The 16,646-nt window shown below is 51.4% G+C and overlaps 1 protein-coding gene across 1 annotated transcript in view; it reads right to left on the bottom strand.

Annotated features, from left to right (window-relative positions):
* Positions 1–16,646, bottom strand: part of PLXDC1 (plexin domain containing 1) — an 85,757-nt gene that overhangs the window by 16,190 nt on the left and 52,921 nt on the right. Inside the window, exons 7-8 of the mRNA XM_011929927.1 lie at positions 5,281–5,376; positions 860–941 (exon numbers count right to left, since the gene is read on the bottom strand). Of these exons, the coding sequence (XP_011785317.1) occupies positions 860–941; positions 5,281–5,376 (178 nt within the window). The remainder of the gene's footprint in view (positions 1–859; positions 942–5,280; positions 5,377–16,646) is intronic.

The raw sequence follows: 16,646 nt of genomic DNA, 5'->3' as shown, positions 1-16,646 counted from the left end.
TGGAAAGGAGCAGCACGACAGCTGCACGGGAACTCAGAGACTATAATTTAGCAATTTTCGAGATTGCCTTAAAAGCTCTTGGAGTTCATAGGGCTTCCCACTCTCATGAGAACTCTAGTCCCCAAGGAAATCTTTTCCTTTCCCCTCCTCATGTCATTTATTTATCTTGGACAGGGAATAGAGCTTGAATTCTGAGTCTAATCTGTGAGGAAATGATTTCAGAACAAGGAGTGGAAGAGGAGATGGATTTAAGAACTTTTATCACTGAAACTGAATCTCACCCAGAACTTTCTGAGCTTCTAAAAGCAAGCAAACACAGCTTTTTAGCTACCCCAACTTTCCATGGATGCCTGTAGTCCACACCCCTGGTCTTCAGAAAAATCCCTTGCAGCCCAAGAAAGATCTTGAGGTGGTGTTTTGGGGTCATGGGTCTTTGGACCAGACTTTGTCTGTGAACTGGCAGTTCTGACACTTGTTTGCAGATGAGGCATGATGTTAAAATGCAGCTTCCTGGGTTCTCTCCCAGAGATCCTGATACAGAGGGTCTGGGATGGGTCCCAGGAATCTGTGTGTTTAACTGGAGCCCGAGGTCTGATGCCCACAGCTCTGAGAAGCCCTGTTCCAGGATGAACCCTCCCCTCCTGGGTGTGAGGAGGGAGCCGGAGCAGCTGGAATCCCTAAATGGTCTTCCAGAAGCCTCCAGGCCATATTCTTGTCCTAAGAATCAGAGTGGCACTGGCCAGAGATACTCTAATGTTGGCCGACTGTGGGCATTGAGGCTGGGAGCGGGGCTGTGCCACCCTCTTCCCCTTGTCCATGGTCGGCCAGTGGGAGTCAGTGGGTAACCCTGGGCACAAACCTCTGGAGGACATGGCACCAGCTGCAGTTGAAGGACAGGTCCGAGGACATGCAGGCATCACAGCTCCTATGCTGCAGGCAGGCTGCAAGAGAGAAGGCAGTGGCCGCTCAGCACTGAGCCTCTCCATGGGCTCCAAAGGGTGCAACTCTGAATTCCTGGTATTTACAGAACTGTGGGGCCCCTGACTTCAAGGGGACCTTTGAGATCATTAATGCCACCTCCCTTGGTCCAGACCAGCCCCAATTCCTAACTTCTTTTTTTTTTCTCTTTTCTTTTTTTTTTTTTTTTTTTAAAGGATGCGGTCTTGCTGTGTTGCCCAGGCTGGCATGCAATGACCTGATCATGGCTCACTATAGCCTCAAACTCTTGGGCTCAAGCAATCCTTCTGCCTTAGCCTCCCCGCCCTCCCTCCCTCCCTCCCTTTTTTCCTTCTTCTGTCCCTCCCTCCCTTGCTCCCTCCCTCCCTCACTTCCTCCCTCCCTAGCTTCCTTCCTTCTCACCAGAAGGTCAGGCCCTAAACTGGGTGCTGGGGATTCAGCAGTGAGACCTAGTCCCTGCCTTCTTAGGGCTTAGACTCATATGGGGAGGCAGACGCTAAACAGATAATCAAAAATCACTACAGAATTAGAATTGTCATGAGGTCTATGAAGGCAAATCACAAGGTGCTGTAAGCGATTCTCCTGCCTCGGCCTCCAGAGTAGCTGGGATTACAGGTGCCCGCCACCACACTCGGCTACTTCCAGGTGTGTATCCCACAAAGGGCTGAAAGGGATTTTTTAAAGGTCAGAGGATACAAAGTAGCAGGTATGTAGGATGAACAAGGCTAGAATCTACTGTATAACAGGAGGACTGTAGTAATAAAATTGTACCGAATGTGGAGTTCATGCTAAATGAGTAGATTTTAGATGCTCTTGCCACAAGAACAAAAAATCTAGGTAACTGTGAGATGATGGATATGCTAAATGCTTCATCATGGTAAGTTTCTCACTGTCTATATGCATCCCATAGCATTATGTTGTATACCTGAAATATGTACAGTTACTGTTTTAAAAGATGCTCTGGTTGCCCCCCAGTGCTTGCTGGGGGCACTCACTGCCCACTCCTGATGTTCAGTCCATGGGGAGAGAACAGCTCTCCTGGGGGAGAAGAAGTCAAGGCAGAAAGGTCCCGTGTGCAGAGCCAGGAGGGGAACGGCCCAGACGTGGTCCCAGCAGCAGCCAGAACTGCTACCAGGCTGTGTAGAGCGAAGGGGCTGGAATTGGTAGAAATGAAGAGGGAGCGACATCTGGGGCCCAGCCTGGGCAGGACAGAGCCAGAGAGCAGAGAGATTAGTGGGACCAGGTTGCTGGAGGGTGCCTGAACCCTTCTGGCACAGGTCAGGCAGGGGAGCAGCAGGGCAGGGGGCGCAGTAGGCATGGGGGCTGGATTTAAGAGCTGTTCACTTGCAATCCAGTGCTACTCAGTTTAATGAACCAGATGACCTCTGAGTGGCAAGTAGCTGTCACAAAGACCATATATTTTACTGCAAAGACAGACAGGCACTCACCTAGAACAACTGTGTGCAGAAGGGCTTATCTTACAAGCAACAGAACAGAACACCTTGATAGCCACAAGAGTGACAACTAGCAACAGATAATGACCACTCATTTGATCAACATTGCTTGTATTTCTTCCTGCGTGAGTTCTCATGTGATCCATTAACTCGGGAGCCAATGTACGTGACATGGAGCCCCAGCAAGATGGCAGCTGGGAACCAGCCCTTGGTGAGTGGGAGAGAGGCTGTGTGGGCACAGTGTGACCACCTTCCGTCACTCTGGGAGGGACTGCCAGTGGGTGGCACTGTGTCCTTTTGTGTGCCGTGGTGTTGAAGGCCCTGGGAGAGTGGATGGAAAGAGCCATGGGCAGGAAAGAAGCAGGGGCTGCCCTGTGCAGGAGGATGAGCACTCTCTGGCTGTTCTGTTCCCTGTGTATCCAGGAACAGTGCCTGGCACATGGTATGTTGAATCAATATATAAGTGCTCTTGTTATCCCCATTTTATGGAGGAGGGAACTGAGGCTTGGAGAGAGTCATGGAGCTGAGAGTGAGAGGTCTGGGTTTGAATCAAGGTCTGTTTGAGCATAGAGTTCGAGCTCTTAGCCTTGAGGTCTCACTGTGGGTTTCCCCTTCCCTTGCCTCAGTTCTCACTCCCACCCCAGGCCACTTTTTTATGGGTCTCTCCTAGAAGAGGGACCAGGAGGGACCAGCCACAGAATACGACAGCTTGGAGATAAGCCACTCACCCCTCTGAAGTGGCGTGGACAAGTCCTTCCCTCACCCAAATGGCAAGGGAGAAGCCAGGGGATGCAGAGAGTTCTCTCTCTATCTGGCCTCCCAGGGATCCAAATCGCAGCCTTGATAGCATTACCCCTCCTTTGCCAGCTGCATCCAGTAGGGAACCCTGCCCTTGCTTCTCCCAGTGACTTTGAATGCTCCTTAAAAGACTCCAGCCAAACCGGCCACAGAGAAACTCCTGGGATCCTCCTGGGGTTTCATAACACCTACCAACCTTTATTTTTCATCAGCATTTCAGATGGCCCGAATGCTGTTAAATGCTTACAAAATTCACCGGAGGGGTGAAAAGTGCCTTAAATGTACAGTGTCCCAGAAACACATTCCCAGAACATTTCCACTGCTTCCGCCCAAGCAGTCAGTCCTGCCCTTGGATGTCCTTGCTTCTAAATGCAGTTTTATCCACATCATAGAGCCTGAGGTTTGCTCTCACCAGTCCTAGAGGAACCCTGGCTGTCAGGCTCTGGGCCTTCTGCCCCGATGGAGAGTGATAGGGTTGGGGTATGGCTGTGACCTCTAAAGTGTCCCAGCCTTGTGACCCTCCAGTGTCTGGGTCCTTCCTGTTCTGGACATCTGCTGAGCCCTGTCTGAGATGTGGCCTAGCACTCAAGAAGATCCTCTCTCCTTCTCTTCCTCTTGTTTCTCCATCCCCTGCTCTCAGAACCTCCAAGGAAGAGGAAGCAGGAGTAAAGAGAGGCAAGAAATGCCACTGAAGACCAGGCGTGGTTGCTTATGCCTGTAATTAATTCCAACACTGGGCACGGTGACTCATGCCTGAAATCCCAGAACTGGGGGTGGTGGCTCTCACCTGTAATCCCAGCACTTTGGGAGGCCAAGGCAGGTGGATCAGTTGAGGCCAGGAGTTCAAAACCAGCCTGGCCAACAGAGTGAAACCCCATCTCTATTAAAAATACAAAAATTAGCCCAGCATGGTGGCGGGTGCCTGTAATCCCAGCCACCTGGGAGGCTGAGGCAGGAGAATCACTTGAACTTGGGAGGTAGAGGTTGCAGTGAGCTGAGATCACACCACTGCACTCCAGCCTGGGCAACAGAGTGAGACTCTGTCTCAAAAAAAAAAGAAGAAGAAATGCCACTGAGGCAGGGAGAAGGCCATGGCTTCAGCAGGAAGCTGGGGGCACCACAAGATGGGAAAGGAAATGAAAACCTTCACAAAACAAGAAGGGACCAGGCGTGGTGGCTCACGCCTATAATCCCAGCAATTTGGGAGGCCAAGACGGGTGGATCACGAGGTCAGGAGATTGAGACCATCCTGGCTAACATGGTGAAACCCTGTCTCTACTAAAAATACAAAAAATTAGCCAGGCGTGGTGGCGGGTACCTGTAGTCCCAGCTACTTGGGAGGCTGAGGCAGGAGAATGGCGTGAACCTGGGAGGTGGAGCTTGCAGTGAGCTGAGATGCACCACTGCACTCCAGCCTGGGTGACAGAGCGAGACTCTGTCTCAAAACAAAAAAAAAAAAACAAGAAGGATGATGCTGTCCTCCTTGTCCTCCTTCTTGCATTCTCAGCTGTCCCAGCCCCATCCCGAAGAGCATCCACCATGGATCCTGTGGGCTCCACAACAGCAGGTGGGGCCTCGGCCATGGCTGCCTTCAGCATGGGTGAGTGGGGTGCAGAGGGCCAGGGCCCCATGATTTATGGAGGCCACCTGCTAAATCCCTCCATCACCTCCTGTAAGGAGAATACAGTGACAGACTGGGGCCCATCCAGTTCCTGGATCACCTTTTCTAGGGGCTGTCTACGTGTTCTCTGAGGTGCAGCTTTCCTGGGTTTCAGTTACGTGGGAATAATAATAGCTGTCCTAGATCAAGCCCTCACCCCCACCCCAGGCCTGGAATGGACCCGTCAGTGTCAGAGCTGCAGCCAATGTGCTCAACTCCACCTAGGTGGTTCTCACCCTTACCCTATCTCTGGGAGGGGGGTGGCATCAAGCCCGGGTTACAAAAGAGAGATGAAGGCCCTGAAAAGTTAGATGGCTGCACAAAACAGGAGTCAGTCATGGGCCTGGGACCTGATGCCCGTCTGCTTGACTCCAGAGCTCTTTCCGAGATGGTGGAATGACCCCTACTCACTCGGCAATGGGGTGAACTCCACGGCCGACATGCTGGTGATCTTGCTGGGGTCCAGCTCTATGCGGTGGTATTCAAAGATGCTCCTTCGCCGAGATTCTGAAACAGAGGCAGAGCCTGTTGCAGGAGCATGTCACAGGCAGAGGGCATCGAGGCCTCTTCCCAGACAGCCTGACAGGTCAGCCTGCTGCCACTGAAGGCAGTAAGTGCACCCAGCAGCCTGGGACGATGATGTTGGTGCTGCTGGAGACAGGGACAGGTGCGGACCTGGAGAGGAGAGTATCGTGGTGTGAGGCTAAGTGACTCAACGCAGAGACCTGGCTGCTCCAGGGGGCAGAACACAGGGGATCCCGTGCTTGCTTCCCCTTGCCTCTGCACCTTCACAACTGCTATTCCCCTGACCCAAGATGTTCTTCCGCCTCTTGTTCCTGTCTAGCTCATCCTTGCAGATCCAGCTCGAGGGCCACTTCCCCTGAGCAGCCCTCCTTGGCCAGCTCCCTCCTTTCCTCAACTCAGGCCAGGTGCCCCCTGTCCCACTGCACTCACCACACTGTGTGGACACGAGGGTCTATTTGGAGGCTGGGGATGTGTGAGACCATGATCATCTGGTCCTGAACCTCGCGGAGTGCTCTGTGAATGTCTGCAGATGGACAGGCTGACTTTTGCATGTTGCTGTCCACCATCCACCTCACCCCTTCTGGACAAATGCCCCAGCAAGGCTCAGGGCTTGGAGCCAGGCTCAAGTCCTACTTCGGTCCCTGCAGAAACTTCTCACAGGACCTCAGAGTCAGGAGACCCAAGTTCATTCTAGTTCTGCTCACGACTTGCTGGATAACCTTAGGCAAGTCATTTGGACCTCAGTTTCTTGTCTGTGGAGTGGAAAGACAGAAACACCTGCCACAACACCCTTGGGAGGAAAAAACTGGAATTGTAGATGAAAAGGCTTCTTTTAAAATGGCAATCTGAGGTGCTCTGATACTTCTCTCTAGGCCACGATACCCACCCAGGAACCATGACTTGGGGTTGGTTTTCTTCAACTTTGAAAGGCAGACAGCCCAGCCGGGCGTGGTGGCTCGCGCCTGTAATCCCAGCACTTTGGGAGGCTGAGGCAGGTGGATCACTTGAGGTCAGGAGTTTGAGACCAGCCTGGCCAATGGGGTTTTTAGCAGAAACCCTATCTCTACTAAAAATACAAAAATTAGCTGGGGTGGTAGCACATGCCTGTAATCCCAGCTACTTGAGAGGCTGAGGCAGGAGAATCGCTTGAACCCGGGAGGCAGAGGTTGCAGTCAGCTGAGGTTGTGCTACTGCACTCCAGCCTGGGTGACAAGAGCGAGACTCTGAAAAAAAAAAAAAAAAAGAGAGAGAGAGAGAAAGAAGAAAGAGAAAGAAAGAAAGAAGAAGCAAGCAAGAAAGAGAGAGAAGAGAAAGAGAAAGAAAAAGAAAGAAAGAAAAAGAAAGAAAAGAGAAAAGAAAAAAGAATAAGAAGCAGACAGCCAGGAGTTGAGCTTTGAGAATAAGTTACCCAACAAGAGGAAAGGGTCACTCAGTGTTTGGTCTGCCCAACACCCTTTCGTCTTCTGGAAACAGCAGCATTCCCCTTGGGGTACTGTGCCCGGCCCATTCCTACAGGTGGACTGCACCACAGCTGCCATCTTCTTCCATGATCCTGCCTCTCTGGCCAGGCTGTGATTGGTCCAGGGCTGGGTAGCTGCTGTGAGCTGGACCAATCAGAGAACTTCCCTGGGACTTTTCAACTGTAACCAAGAGGCCTTTTGCTCTCTGGTAATGAAGCTGGGAAGATGCAAGCTCGGAGCCTGTGAATGGCCACAGTTCTCGGCTCATGGGGAAAGCCAGAGAATGAAGCCACCTCGTGGAGAGAAACAGGAAGTGCTGGTGTGTTCTGGGCCCTGGGGTTCTGGGACCTGCCCCGGTGTTGAGCTCTTCTTTTGGTTCTTTGGACTACTTCAGTATCCTCCGTGCATCCTCTTTTCTGTTTAGGCGAGTTTGAATTGGGTTTTCGTAACTAGAAGTAGGTGGGGACATATGTTTCTTGCTCAGCTGAAGGTGGTTTGGAGGAAAATTTCCCAGGGTGGCAGCAGAGCTGAGTAGGGGCATCCACAAAGGAGTGGGCGTCCCGTGCCACAGTTGGGTGCCCCGCCCCCACGTTCCCTCCTATATAAGGAATCTAGAGGAGTTTTGTCTGTGTTTCACATAGCATCTCAGCTATATCTCTTTATTGATTGATTGATTGAGACTGAGTCTCGCTCTGTCACCCAGGCTGGAGTGCAGTGGGATGATCTCGGCTTACTGCAACCACCACCTTCCAGGTTCAAGCAATTCTCCTGCCTCAGCTTCCCGAGTAGCTGGGATTACAGGTGCCCGCCACTACACCTGGCTAATATTTTGTATTTTTGGTAGAGGGGGGGTTTCACCATATTGGCCAGGCTGGTCCCAAACTCCTGACCTCAGGTGATATGCCTGCCTCAGACTCCCAAAATGCTGGGATTACAGGTGTGAGCTACTATGCCTGACCTGTATCTCATTATTTATTTATCCTTAACGTTGGAATTAGTCCCTCCTACTTAAGCGAGGACTGCACCCCCGTGGGTCTGGCACCAAAGCATGCTGTCTTCCCACCACACTGCCCTGCTGCAGGACACCTCAGCCCCTGAAACATTTAAGACCTTGGAATGTCATTCCATGCAGTGAAAAGAAGGCTGCTCTGGCATTGGTGTCAGTAAAGATCCCCTGGAGCTGAACAGCACCTGCAGCCCTGAGGCCTATGTCTGAAATGCTGGTGCCCCCCACTCCCATGCCACTAGGAGGGTGCACTTGCTACCCATGGGCCAGATGCTGCTCCAGGCCGAGTGGAAAGGGGAAAGCAGATGGGGGCACTGCTGAGAGCATGGAGGAAGAGAAGCTCGGCCCCCGGAGAGTGACCACACAGGGAGAGGAGGCTTAGGGTTGCCGCAGCTGGGCAGACAGGCTCTGCCCTTACCGCCTATGTGACCTTGGACGGGGGACTCAGTGAGCCACACCCACACATGGGGCTGGTGATGCCATTCGAATGGTGTTGTCCTGAGAATTAATGGAGACACTGTGTGTGTAACGCACGAGGACCCCAGGAGCCCTCGAAGCATGTGAGCCCCTTTTCTCTCTGCCCTGACTACATTTTTGCTGTTCTTCTTGGCTGAGACTCTAGGGCATTTTCAGCCTTTTCTAACCCCTGAAACTCCACCCTAAGCAATGTTTACAAACTTGAACATGCGGAGGAAGGATGGCACACATTGCTTTCTCTCTCTTGTCCTTACTCTGTCTGCCTCCCTCTGTCTCTCTCTAGGACGGCATATTTCTTGTCAGCAAGTCTCTGATGGGTCCCCCAGGTCCCTGCTGCTGTGAAGAGAGAGGAGGCCCCCAGAGGTGGCCTGACTCTGGTGCTGTGCTGGCAATCCAGACCCCCTGTTCCCACCTGTCATCCTGCAGGCCTCTCCTCTCTTCTGCCGCCCCCACAGTCCGGGCTGCCTGCTTCTCCTGCTGTGGATGCCACTGCCCCCACCCTGGCTTCCCCTTGTTTCTTCCTGGTTACTGTTTCTAGCTTTTGCCCCCACTGGAGAATGAGGTCATGGGAGCAGTGGGGTACGGCAGTGCTCAGGTGGTGAATGGACCTGGGGACCCTGGAGACTGAGGTGAATTTCCCACACCCCCTCTGAGGGCTGCTCAGAGAGTACTTATCTTGGAATCCGTCTCCCCACAACACACACCCACTGACTCCCATGGGGAGAGGTGGTGGAGAGGACTTTAGCCTTGGTCGTCCTTTCCTACCAGGAGGATGACGGCTCCAGCCCTGTAGCTCCTTCCTTTGCCCGACTCCTGCACTGGAGCCAGATGGTTTAGAATGAGATCCAGGCCTCCTCCCGCGTTTCCCTCCCTTCCATCTCAGGCAGATCAGGGAACTTGCTGCTTCTCAGGAAAGCAGCTGGACAGAGTGGGTGGGACGAGGAGTCCAGGTGGTCCCCAAGGCGAGCGCTGCGCAGGTGTGGGCTTTTCAGGAGAGGAGATGAGCTACCGCTGCAGACACTCAGCCATATCAGGTTGAGAGAGCAAAGGAGTTAAGAAGTCAAGTTGTACGGGTACCTGTAATCTCAGCACTTTGGGAGGCCGAGGCAGGTGGATCACCTGAGGTCAGGAGTTTGCAACCAGTCTGGCCAACATGGTGAAACCCCATCTCTACTAAAAATCTTAAAAATTAGCCAGGTGTGCTGGTGGGCGCCTGTAATCCCAGCTACGTGGGAGGCTGAGGCAGGAGAATTGCTTGAATCCGGGAGGTGGAGGCTGCAGTGAGCCGAGATTGCACCACTGCACTCCAGCCTGGGCAACAGAGTGAGACTCTATCTCAAAAAAAAAAAAAAAAGTGAAGTTGTCCTGCCATTCATTCATAAGAGGGGAAACTGAGGTTCAGACAGATTAACCCATAGACAGATACAACTTTGTATAACACTTTACTTTTAGATTATTTATTTATTTATTTACTTAGAGACATGGTCTCGCTCTGTCACCCAGGCTGGAGTGCAAAGGCGCAGTCACAGCCTTGACCTCCCAGGCTCAGTGATCCTCCTGCCTCAGCCTCCCAAGTAGCTGGTATTACAGGCACACTCCATCATGCCTGGGTAATTTTTGCATTCTTAGTAGAGACAGGATCTCCTTGTATTACCCAGGCTGGTCTCCAACTCCCTGGCTCAAGCAATCTGCCTGCCTCAGCCTCCCAAAGTGCTGAGATTCTAGGCGTGAGTCACCACACAGGCCACATCTCTTTACAATTTACCAAGCGTAGCCACAGCCTTAAATGGAAAACATCTACTTAAATGAGAAAACTACAAGAGCACAGCGCCACCATGCAGCACATTTGTTGACTCAGCACGTAGGTGCGGACACCTGCTGTGTGCAGGGGCTGTGCTGAGCGCAGAGCACTCTGTGAGCTCGCAGCCTTGCAGGTTACCTGGAGCTGCACCATCTCATTTGCCCTTACAGCTTTCTGAGGTGCACAGACAGACATCGCTGCTCTCCCTACTTTACAAAGGAGAAAAGTGAGATCGGAGAGGGGACGTTATTTGCCCAAAGCCACACGGTCTTTGTTTTAAAATCAGAGGCTAGACTTTTAAAACACCTCAGGGCTCAAAGCCACTAAAGCTCCAAAAAGTCACCGAAGTTGTGAGTGCAGATAAATATTTAACAACTGCCTGGGGGATGGGGTGCAGGCAGGGGCAGAGGAATCCTGACTTGCAGTTGTTGCCAGTTTCTGTGGTGTAAATACTCCCACGGTGGCTGACTTCCAACTACCCTTTCAAAAAAGTTACTGAACATGGAGTTAGGAAGAGCCATATTCAGTCACCTCTCACCCAGCTGCATACATGATCTCCAGCACACCCCTGCTAAGAGCTTCCTGATTTGTGTTTCTAAAAGAGTCAAAGGGAAACATTTACATTTCTTTCTTTTTTGTTTTGTTTTGTTTGGTTTGAGACAGGGTCTCACTGTTGCCAAGCTGGAGTGTAGTGGCGAAATCACGGCTCACTGCAGCCTTGGCTTCCTGGGCTCAAGTCCCTCCCCGCAGCTCCACCTCCCCCACCAAAGGCACATGCCCTGGTAATTTTTTTTTTTATTCTGTGGTATAGACAGGGTATCCCTATGTTGCCCAGGCTGATCCCAAACTCCTGGCCCCAAGCAATCCTCCCGCCTCCAATTCCCAAAGTGCTGGGGTTACAGGCGCGAGCCACCACGTCAGGCCACATCTCTTTATAATTTAGAAGAGCATGGTGGCTCACACCTGTAATCCCAGCACTTTGGGAGGTCAAGGTGGGCGGATAACCTGAGGTCAGGAGTTTGAGACCAGCCTGGCCAACATGGTGAAACTTTGTCTCTACTAAAAATACAAAAATTAGCCGGGCATGGTGGCGGGCACCTGTAATCCCAGCTACCCGGTTGGCTGAGGCAGCGGAATCGCTTGAACCTGGGAGGCAGAGGCTGCAATGAGCCGAGATTGCACCATTGCACTCCAGCCTGGGCGACAGAGAAAGACTCCGTCTTAAAAAAAATAAATAAGTAAAATAAATAATTAAGCCAAAATCCAAAAGATGGAATGATTGTGTGTTTGTCTCCTAAAGAATCCTAAGTCTGAGAGAGGAGGCCCCATGGCAAGCCTCATAAATATCAGGCAGTAACTGCCAGGTGTCTACAGAGTCACTGTGGCTCTAGAGGAGGGAACCCTCCATCAAAAGCTGAGGGGGTGAGGGTTCCACAGAGCCCTGTACACGCGTGTGCACACCCCAGCCCTCTGAGACTAACACACACCTGCACACGAGCACACACTCGTATGCACACACATATACGACCCTTTGACACAAGAAAGACCCTTTGCCAAGCACGAGTGGGATCTGACAGAGATTGGAGTGAGGATGGGCACCTTTTTGTAATTCACATGCCCAGACGTGGCACCAAGGCCGCCTGTGCTGCAGGCGCCCCTGAGTGATGTCAATGGCTATGAGAAGGTGACCTGGGCTCTGAGTGAGGCTGGGGGCCTGGGAACATCTAGATGAGGATGGAAAGTTTAAAGCAGACTTTCTCACGCCGTCCCCACTCACTACCCCCAGGGGCCATCTCTCCTTCCCCTTCAGCACCAAAATGCAATGGGATCAAAAATAAACATGAAATTCCAGGTCTCCCGTGTCCTGACTTCCAGGGTGCCTGAGGCCATGGGTTCTAGAGTCCAATGTCAACATTTCTTACTTCAACTGCCTCATGCTTCAAGACTCAGCTCAAATGATGTCCCCTCCTTGAAGACTTCCCCCACTCTCAGGCAAAGTTACTGCCCCCCGACCCGGCCCCGCTCTGAGTCTACAACCCCCTGAGCAATGTCCAGTGTCCCCTGTTACATCCCTCAGTCAATATCTCCTCTCCTGGCCACTCCTGCAGCCAGACCACAAGCTCCGCTAAGACAGAGTATCCATGGAACTCATCTCTGTACCTCATCCCCTAGCATCAGGCCTTGCACTTAACAGGACCTTAAGAAATGACTGTGAGTGAATGAATGGGTTACAAGTAGTCATGAAAACCTCAGCAACTTATTATAACGTCAGCCCACAGTCCAAAGGAAGCACGCCCTTCCTCCCCAGCCCACCACAGATTACTGCCTTTCTCAAAAGGACAGCCCCCAAAGACCACAGTAAACCAGACATGCCCCCCTCCTAAGTTAGAGCCCAAAGCGGGAGGAGAGCTGGCTTTCAGGATTTCTCCACCTGCAAGGCTGCAGGGCAGAGCTTCCCCTCATCAGAAGGAAGGGGAAATGGGAGGGATAAAGGGACTCAGACTATCTGTGCTCAGGGTGGGGCACAGATAGAGACTCGGACTTTTCAAGGGAACTGATTTCCAGGACAGAGACACAAGGGGCAGCCAGGAAAGGCAAGGCTCCTAGAAACCTCACGCCAGGCTCTAGGGATGGGTCTCCCCACCATCCGGGCTGGGGGGCAGAGTTGGGGATGTGCCCCAAACATGGGTGCAGCCAGAGACACCAGAGTGGTGGGGGAGGCTGAGTGATAGCAGAAAGGGGGATGAGGGTTGGGGGTGGAACTATATCTCTAATTGAAACTATTTGCTCACTTCAACTGCCAGGTTGTACTTGTTCGAGTGTGGGTTTGGTAATATTTTTATTTTTTTAATAAAAGAATCCTTACGCCCCCCACCTGGGTTATTTGTTTTCGATTGTTTCACCAACATCTGGAGCTTGCCCAAGACAATGACTTCCATCTCCATGACCAACAGATCCTTTCTGGAACCAAGACGCAGGCTGCCCCAGAGCACCATTTCTGGCAGTTTAAGGCATTCTGTTTTATCTCTGCTTCCAGGCATCAAAGATTCAGAAATACTCAGGTCCAGACGTGGCAAATGCTGCTGCCCAAACAAGAAATGTTTTTGGTTTTGGTTTTGTTTTTTTTTGGGGGGGGCGTGTTTTTTGTTTTTGTTTTTGAGACAGGGTCTTGCTGTGTCGCCCAGGCTGGAGTGCAGTGGCACAATCTCGGCTCACTGCAGCTTCCACCTCCCGCGTTCAAGCAATTCTCCTGCCTCAGCCTCCCGAGGAGCTGGGATTACAGGTGCCCACCACCACACCTGGCTGATTTCTGTATTTTTAGTAGAGATGGGGTTTCACCATCTTGGCCAGGCTGGTCTCGAACTCCTGGCCTCAAACGATCCACCCGCCTCGGCCTCTCAAAGTGCTGGGATTATAAGTGTAGCCACCGTGCCTGGCCCCAAACAAGGAATGTTAATGGTTCAAGAGAGAGGTTTGCATGTCTCTTTGTGTTTCAGTGCTAGATGCCAGTGGGAGAGCGCTGGCTTGGCCAGAAGAAGTTAGGAGAGGAAGGGTCGAACCACCTAGGAATGGGTGGTTACCATATAAAAAAATCTAAGAGGTTGGATTGGGAAAAAGTCTTCATTCATGCATTCTTTTGTTCTTTGGCTCATGTGATTATTCATTCAATCATCACGAGTCGAGCCCCAGCAGGGGACCCTGCCCCACGGAGCTTTCAGCCCAGGGGGAGGAGTAGGGGGGTCCCTCAGCGTTGAAGCAAATTAGAAAAGGGCAGAGAAAGAAGAGGCCAGAAATGACTCAGAGCAGAGTAGTGGGAAAAACAGAAGTGAGAAGGGAAAAGAGGGAAGGATGGGCCCCCAGATGGATTAAAAACTTTCAACGAAGGGCACTTTAAAGGATTCTTTATCAGAAAAGGCAAAATCGGCCAGATCCTCAGCTTCTCCCTGCCCCCACTTCCTCACATGGCTGCCCCTAGATCCCTTCTGCAGCCAGCTCTGGGACCCACCCCTCCCTTACCTGCAGCCTGGCAGGAAGGCACACACACAGCTCAGGCCCTGACATATATCTGGACTCAAGTCTGCCTCGGAAAGGACAGGAAAGTTCCGGCAAAGGAAGAGGAACAGCATGTTGGGGCCATCCAAGGCCAATCGGGGCTGTCCGAGGCCGTTCGGGGCCAGCCAAGGGGCAGGCTACATTCTGGAGCTCTTTGTAAGAAAATCCTCATTAACTGATCCCACTGATTCAGAATCCCTGTCAGTTTTGATGCTGGCAATGCTAAAGTTGCTTTTCTACTAACCATGAAATAAAGAGTTTCTTCAGCAAACGAGCAGAGGAAATAATGTTGATTTCTCGCGGTCTCTCCAGTCACACAGCAGACACACTGCCCTGTGTGTTTTGAGTGCCTCTGCAAACAGATGCTGCTAATTGCACATGACTTTTCTTTTCACCAAAGATGCTTTGCAGACTCTGCTGAAAAGCCTGCGGAAGATTTTGTATGAGGAAGTACTGGTAAGAACTCTTGTGGTTTTCAGCCTCTCCTACCCTCTCCCACAGGGGTGAAGCTGTGAAGAGTCCTCCCCATTGCACCTCCCATCCCCTCGCCTAGCAGGGGTGGGGAGGAAAGTGTTTAGAACCTGGGGGAGGAGAGTTAGTGTTTAGAACCTGGGGGAGGACAGCTTCCCCCAGACAGGGTTCAGTGGCTGGGGATTCCTAAAAAGTGAGGAATCAAGCTCCCCTCCTCACATTGCCCCAGGCAGGGAGGAGTCAAACCTGGGCACAAGGACAGTGACGCCACCCATTCTTTATGATCAGGTGGGCTTGGTCAACAGAATAATCCATGGTGATCATGGGGTCTGCAGACCAGATAGCTCTTCCTGAACTTCTGTTTCCTTTAAGCCATGATCATTGGGGGTTTACTATTACCTGCAGCTCAACCTAATCCAAACAAATTCCCTGCTTGCCGGATTGAATGTGAGACCCAAAGTCATCTGACCTCTCAGTCACATAAAAGCCATTCCTCCCCTGGAGCAGAGGCTGTGGCTCATTTTAAACCCCAATGAGGGCCACGGATACTGTTCCAGAAAAATGCATGGATGTGAACATGTTCCACTTGCATTTCAATACTCCACATACAGGCCTCACACGATGACTCAAGTCTCAGCACTTTGGGAGGCCAAAGAGGGAGTATGGCTTGAGCTTAGGAATTCAATATCACCCTAGGCAACATAGTGAGAGCTTGTCTCTACAAATAATAAATAAATAAATAAATAAGCCGAGCATGGTGGTGCACACCTATAGTCTCAGCTACTCAGGAGGCTGAGGCAGGAGGATCGCTTAAGCCCAGAAAGTTGAGGCTGCAGTGAGCTATGATTGTGCTACTGCACTTCAGCCTGAGTGACAGAGCAAGACCCTGTCTGTCAAAAAAAAAAAAAAAAAAAAAAAAGGCCAGGTGCAATGGTTCACACCTGTAATTCCAGCACTTTGGGAGGCCAAGGTGGGCAGATCACCTGAGGTCAGGAGTTCGGGACCAGCCTGGCCAACATGGTGAAACCCCGTCTCTGCTAAAAAATACAAAAATTAGCCAGATGGGGTGGCGAGCACCTGTAATCCCAGCTACTCCAGAGACTGAGACAGGAGAATTGCTTGAACCCAGGAGGTGGAGGTTGCAATGAGCCAAGATTGCACCGTTGCACTCCAGCCTGGGCAACAAGAGTGAAACTCCATCTCAAAAAAAAAATAAAAATTCCATATACAATGTTAAGATTCCCAGACTTCCTGAATTTTATGCCTGTTCCCGTAAGCTAAAAACCTCTGACAAAAAGGGATGCAATTTCCAAAACACTCAACTCCCAAACTCAAGTGGTATCAGGTCCCTGTTCTTACCTAGAGTCACAACAGAGCAGAGGACAAGGTCTATGCTATGTCCATTGCCTTCAGTGGTGCCCTAACCCCAGCAACTAGGTCCACTTTCTTGTAGTTATTCATTTTCTAAAAATTTTAGTGCCTGCCCACTGGGCTCGGTGCTGGGGGCCATAGAGAGCCCCCAAGGAATTCACACCTAGTTGGGGAGGATGACAAGTTCTACGTTGAGAGTATCAGCATTTGTTCTCACCACCACTAGAAAGAAAAGAAGAAGAAAAAAAAAGTATCAGCGAAGTGCTGAGGGAAAGAAGAGGAAGCCGTGAATTCCACTGCATGGCGGAGTGGTTATTTGCACAGCATCTGACCTGGGCTGCTGGATAGGGAGAATGGTGCCAAGCAGTAAAAAAGATTGGAGTAAGAGGCGTTTTATACAAGCGGACTGTCATAGCGATGTGGACAGCCCTTCACATGTTCAGGGAACCCAGGGGACACAGACCAGAGCTGCCCAGGCAGAGGGCAGTGAGCGGAGGGAGGGTTTGGAAATGCTCCAACGTGATTGACTGCGCCCAGCTGTACCCGGCCTTGAATGCCACACTGAGGATTTTGACCTGATCCATGGGCAGCAAGGAGTCAGAGAATGATGTGA

Source organism: Colobus angolensis, unplaced genomic scaffold, assembly GCF_000951035.1.
Source record: "Colobus angolensis palliatus isolate OR3802 unplaced genomic scaffold, Cang.pa_1.0 Scaffold83, whole genome shotgun sequence".
NCBI lineage: Eukaryota > Metazoa > Chordata > Mammalia > Primates > Cercopithecidae > Colobus > Colobus angolensis.
Note: the sequence above shows the minus strand (reverse complement) of the source record. Positions and strands in the feature narration are given on the sequence as shown.